At 39.4% G+C, this 6065-nt stretch overlaps 1 protein-coding gene across 5 annotated transcripts in view; it reads right to left on the bottom strand.

The window, feature by feature from the left end:
* The window catches only part of Myo6 (myosin VI), a 142120-nt gene that overhangs the window by 43435 nt on the left and 92620 nt on the right, over window positions 1-6065 (bottom strand). For all 5 annotated transcript variants that reach the window (XM_055602552.1, XM_055602555.1, XM_055602554.1 and 2 more), the window contains exons 13-15: window positions 4124-4281; window positions 2854-2945; window positions 962-1034 (exon numbers count right to left, since the gene is read on the bottom strand). In XM_055602552.1, coding sequence (XP_055458527.1) covers window positions 962-1034; window positions 2854-2945; window positions 4124-4281 — 323 coding nt within the window. The remainder of the gene's footprint in view (window positions 1-961; window positions 1035-2853; window positions 2946-4123; window positions 4282-6065) is intronic.

The following is a 6065-nucleotide window of genomic DNA, read 5'->3' on the forward strand; positions in this document are numbered from 1 at the left end:
AGGGATGCTAAGCAGACCAGGGTAGGATGGGAAAGCTTTTGAAAGGCTACATTGGTCTAACGTGATAGTGCTTCTATATTAGTGTGCTGTCAAAGTCCAGCATATAAGTCATTGACTGAATTATCAAGGTGGGTTTTCAAGTCCCAGGCTCTCAACACTTGACTTTAGAGATGGGGTGGGAAATGAAAGAGAGAGGGTGGGAGGTAGAGAGATGGCTTGGTAGATAAAAGGACCTGAGTTGGGTTCCCAGCACCCACATGGCAGCCTAACACCATCTGTAATTCCAGTCACAGAGGATCAGATGCCCTCTTCTGGCCTCTGTGGACACCAGGCATGAGTGTGCTTCACAGACATGAAGGCGAAACATTCATACAAATACATACATACATGCATACATGCATATATACATGGATGATAGATAGTAGATAAATAGATAAACAAATAACTAAGTAGACAAAGAGCTATCTGCAGGGCAATAAATAAGGTAAGGTTTCTTTATTGATAAACTGAAAGAAAAGCAGAGGCACTGTTCTGCTGTTACACAATATTATCTAGATTTAATAAGGAACTTCTAAGATACTGCCAATCCACAGAAGAGGACAGGATCAAGAGGCCCTGGCAAACCTCACCAAACTATGTACTTTGTCAAGGAGATGACATAGCTGTCTGCTTGTTCCCTGGGTAGCGGAGCTTCCCCTGACCTGGTTTACACAATAGCCTTCAGAGTAGTAAACTAGGGATAGTAATAAACAGAGATTTTAGAAAAACTTTCAACAAAGCTGACAAGAATGCCTCATCAAGAAAAATAACTTGACAGGAGTTCTACACAAGTCCCCCTCTCCAACGACACAGTCCTGAGTCTTATCACTAGTGTCTAAACCACTGAATACACAGGTGTTCCCAGCAAGAGCACTCATTGTCTCCCCCATATATCCAAAGGGCAGAATGAGAGGATCCATACCTATGCAGTCCTGGTTGTCCACATAGTGCACTTCATTAACACCCAGGCCCTCTTTCTGATAGAGTTCTTGTTCCTGTAGATCAAAGAGTATAGTCATCATTATGGAAATATTATGCAATGCAAAATGCCACCAGAGTTTGGTGTCAGTTCTACATAACAGTTACCAGTTAAAATGCAAAAGCTTTTACCAACAGGTATATCCTTAAGTGATTTGCTGAAGATGGAACCAAGTTTGAACACTTATAGCCAAGTACAAAAATCAGGAAAATGCCAATGACTACAAATGGATGCAGAGAATAAATACCAATATAACTGGGGAAAAGTTACAATTGGGAAGAATAATACATCAATAATAGCTCAATGAAAATATATTCTCTATATACAATCCGTATCTTCTTAAAATAACTCTTGAAGTTTTTTTCTATAATATGGGTAACGTATACATTGAGCTTAAATTAATGTGTTCTAACATTATTTTTTCCTCAATGGTTAAGTATTTCTTTACATTCTAGAAGGCCTTGTCCACTTAAACCCAATCTGAACTGGAAATTCCTGTGTATACTTAAAGGACTGTAACAAAAGCAAACAAAAGACAGTGCACCCTCTTTAATGGTTCCTGTTTCTACACAGAGTATGCGCTGAGCTGGAGTGGAAGGGAAGGATTATGGCAAGTTTAGCAGCAAAGCATTTTTTTTTAACCGCAAATGAACTTTACTGCAAAGGAGGGACTAGCACAGACGGATAAAATAGAGACCCTGTCTTACAGGGAAGTGCTTGCTTTACTCGCTTATGCTACAACTGATTAACTACGGCCTATTCAAAAATTAACAAATGCTATAATGTTCCAGAAACCTTGCAAAGACAAAAACAAAAAAGAATTGTGGGAAAAAATACATGAGATGGAAATGGGAAGTAAAAACAAAATACAAAAAAAAAAAAAAAAAAAAAAAAAAAAAAAACAACCCAACACTGTTTATTTCAGCTCAAATACTTGGGAATGGCAACACTGACACAAAGGAAGTACAAGGTGTGGATCAACAGCTTGGAAAGGGGAGTCGGGCCTAGAGAGGCTGTGAAATGCCTTCAGACCTGCTTTCTTCATCTGAACAATGAAGGGCTAGGTTGGACAAACTTTCCGGTTCCTCTACTCTAGCATCTTCAGCCAACAAAACCTATCCCCGATGGTACAAAGGAAGGAAAACAAAGATATTGGTAGAAAATATTGGAGAATTAAGGTTTAAGGGGAGAAAATAATGAGCCTTAGAAGAAATCAATGTAACCAAAGCTACCTTTGCTTTGACTAAATGGTAGAGAAATATAAACTTCCTAGTCTGTCATGGTATTCTGAGTGTCAGCTGTGCCTGGAAATCTATACTGAGCGCAGAGAAAGGAAGTTCCTTCCTGAAGAGGAAATGGCGGACAGCCAAAGACAGGTCACTCATAAGCAGTTTGCAGCACAAAAGATGGCACTAGTAGGGAAAGTGCTACCCAGAGGTACTCCTGGCCTGTGGCTGCTCAAAATCTCCTGACTGGCAGCTTTTCTGATGCACACAGAGAGAAGAGAAATGAGTGGCAGAGCAAACAGAAGCAGACACTGAGGACAAGAGAGGCCAAGGCATGAGAATAGGAAGCCATTTAACAGTAACAGAAATTAAAGTCAACCAAATCACGATAAAAACACAAGCTGCGCTTACTAATGAGTGAGAGTCACTCCTGAGAAGCTGCCTACTTAACTTATAAGGTCCCCAAACTTCAGCTGAATTGCTAGCGCCTGCTGGACCACCTAGCCACCTCATGTCAGACTCCATCAGTCAGGGTAACTGCAGTATGACTGTCTTCCTTGAAATGTAAATGGCTTAATGTGGACCTTACATTTAAATAAAGTTACTCACCTCTTTCAGGATCCTTTCATTAAAAAACTGTTGAAGTTTCTCATTGCAATAGTTGATGCAAAACTGTTCAAAGCTGTTGTGCTCAAAATACTCTGAAAACATGAAACCAGAAGAGAGCTGTCACCATATGACAACACACATTCATTTATCCCAGGATCAAATGTCACTGTGTCAATGGTTTAATTTTAAGTTGGGCTTATCAAATATATAAAATTGTTTGTTCTATGACCCCAAAACATTCTTAATTCAAGAGATATATTGTCAAGTACTAAAATTAGGTATGAGAAGTACTTTATTCTACCAGACTAAAAAAAAAAGTGTCTAATGACACAAACATTCTATAGTAAAAAGTCAAAAATTTACAAGTTAGCTCTCTTTAACATAAATTTCTAAAGCACAGGTATTAAAGCAAAATAGAGTACAAAAATGATTGAAAATTCATGTACTTTAGGAGATTTTTTTTCCTAGTTAATCCATTAACAAAACTGCTATGCTAGTAATCTGTTGTAAAGTTAAGGGTTGAATTATGTCTTAGATCCATGAGGCTCTACAATTTCACACTCTGAAAATGTGTCATGCTAAAGATTATGAAATCTCATCAGTGAAGGGGATTTATCTCATTCAGAACTATAGACCAACTTTATTATCCATAGCAGCAGTGCTCAGGGGTTTATCTTTATTTCGGCTATACCCATCCAAGGATATGGAAACAGCTCAACTATGGTAGTTTAGAAGAGCACTAACTAGCTTACTTTAGAAGCTGCATAACGAAATGCAGACAGTAACATATAAAGAATATATATCAAGTGAATCACGAGGAGAAAGGTTTGTGATAATTCACCTTGACTGTCAGTTTGAATCAATTGATAGGGACATAGAAAATTGTCAAAGCCCACCTCTGGGCTTTGTGAGGGTCTTTCCAGAGAGCACTACCAAAGAGAAAGCCCTGAATGTGAGAAGTGCCATCTTAGAAGGTGGGAGCGCAGATGCAAGAGTGGGGGATCAAAAGCTACCATATGCAGTCTTATCCTTTCCCTTTTCTCCTCTCCTATCCTCCCCCCTCCCCACCACGTGAGCAGCTCTGTCCCGCCATGGAGGGCTGAAAACTCTGAAGCCTCCAGGCAGGGTGAACACTGCCTTATTTTGCTTCTGTTTGGTATTTGGTCATAGCAATGAGAGAGGCTAACATAACAGCTTTGGGGAAAACATTGTTATATATGTGAAAATATATATATATCAATTACAAATTAACTAAAGAAATAATACTTACCAAACCCAGCAATATCCAGGACACCAATAAAATAAGATGACGTTTCAAAAGGAAAACACTGATTCACTCTGTTTACCACATGATCAAAAAGATGGCTGTAGACAGTCTTTGCCAGGGCATCGCGAGCGTTGTTTGCTTGTTCCACTTTCAGGGGGACCCTGGGGGAGAAAAAAATAGTCCAATGAAAAGCCCTTAAAGCGACAGACTGTGAAATAATGCTGGAGGCATGAAGTCAGTGTGCATCTGAAACAAATTGTTACCAAATTCCAGGTGAGTAGGCAGAGATAAAATTAACAAGAAAATTACAAGAGACAAACTAAAACAATTAACTAAAGTTACATTAAAATATACTTCTGGAAAAAAAATGGCTTAAAAAAATCACTTTAACCTTCATCTATACATCTCTTTAACACTAAATATACATAAAAATATAAAATGGTTTTCCTATTTCACTTTTCTAAAATATGAAACAAATTATGTTTAATTCAGGGAAACTTTAAAGCTTGGGAACTCATTTAACTTGGTTAGAAAAAATACTGACATCTTAAAACTTGAACTTTCCAGTCCTGTTTGTAGTAACTATATGGGATGATGATATTCAACACTGTAGACACAAATGCAAGCTATTTTCCTCACTAAAATTAGTCTAATAAAAAAAAGCGTATCATGGAGGAGACTTTCCAAATGTCAGGCTAGATCCTAAATACTCAAGGACATGAAAAATTTTTAAAAAGTCCCAATTTTTGAGTGACTTTAAAATTACTCAAGTATGGGCTTAGTGGTGGTGGTGGTATACGACTCTACAGAGTGAACTCCAGGACATCCAGACCTACACAGAGAAACCCTGTCAAAAGGTCAAAAACAAAATTATTCAAGTATATTGATATGATACAACACACCTATAACTCCAGCACTCAAAAAGCTGAGGAAGGAAGATTGTGAGCTCAAGGCTAGCTTCAGCTACACAGCCAGACCCTGCATCAAAAACTAAATAAAATAAGAAGTCAAGTAGATACCAGAATTCTCTGTAGGTCTGAATGTATACACAATACAGAAAACATAACAGACTTGTTCCAAGACAGTACAGAAATGAGAGCACACCTTTTTCAGTGCGAGTGGCACTAAAAAAAACCCATTAATTTGCTAATTAATTAATTTAAAATACTGTATCACTGGGGAAAATGTATTGGCAATTTTTGGTTATTGTCTGGTATTTGAAACAAGGTCTTTTTATGCATCCCAAGCTTCCTCAAAGTTGAGGTCATCTTCCTGCCTCAACCTGCTGGGATTACAGGCTTGTGCCACCATGCCTGGCTTTGTTTTAATTGCTGAATGTTTTTCTGAGTAAGTCACTTGAGTGCATTGTCACCATATTAAGAAAAGGAGAGGGACTTGACTTTTCCCTCAACAAATAAGAACCTTGCATTGCAGTTCCTGAGAACAGTGAAACTCAGTATCAATTTTATTGTACAGTATCTACAACCAAAATTCATAAAATATGTGCTATTAAGCCAAAACTGCATGCTCTGAAGGTTATGGCTACTGACTTTAGAGATCTGAGGCAGGGAGGAGGGAGATGGCTCTCTTGATGAAGTCCCCACCACACAAAATGAGGACGTGAGCTGGGCTCATCAGCAAGCTTGTGAAAGCTGGGGGAGCTGGGTATGGTGACAACATGTGACCCCACTGTGGGGAGGGGCTCTCTAGGGCTCCCTGAGCAGCTGCCCAGCCAAATGCATGAGCTCTGGGCCCAGTCAGAAACCCTGTCTCAAAAGATAAGAGGGTCTTTGACCCCCCCTCCCCTGAGGGGGGAGCAGCCTTGCCAGGACCCAGAGGAGGACATTGCAGCCAGTCCTGATGAGACCTGATAAGCGAGGGTCAGATGGAAGGGGAGGAGGACCTCCCCATCAGTGGACTTGGAGAGGGGCAGGGAGGAGATGAG

Source organism: Psammomys obesus, unplaced genomic scaffold (assembly GCF_907164565.1).
Source record: "Psammomys obesus unplaced genomic scaffold, mPsaObe1.curated_primary_1811, whole genome shotgun sequence".
In the NCBI taxonomy this organism is placed as follows: domain Eukaryota; kingdom Metazoa; phylum Chordata; class Mammalia; order Rodentia; family Muridae; genus Psammomys; species Psammomys obesus.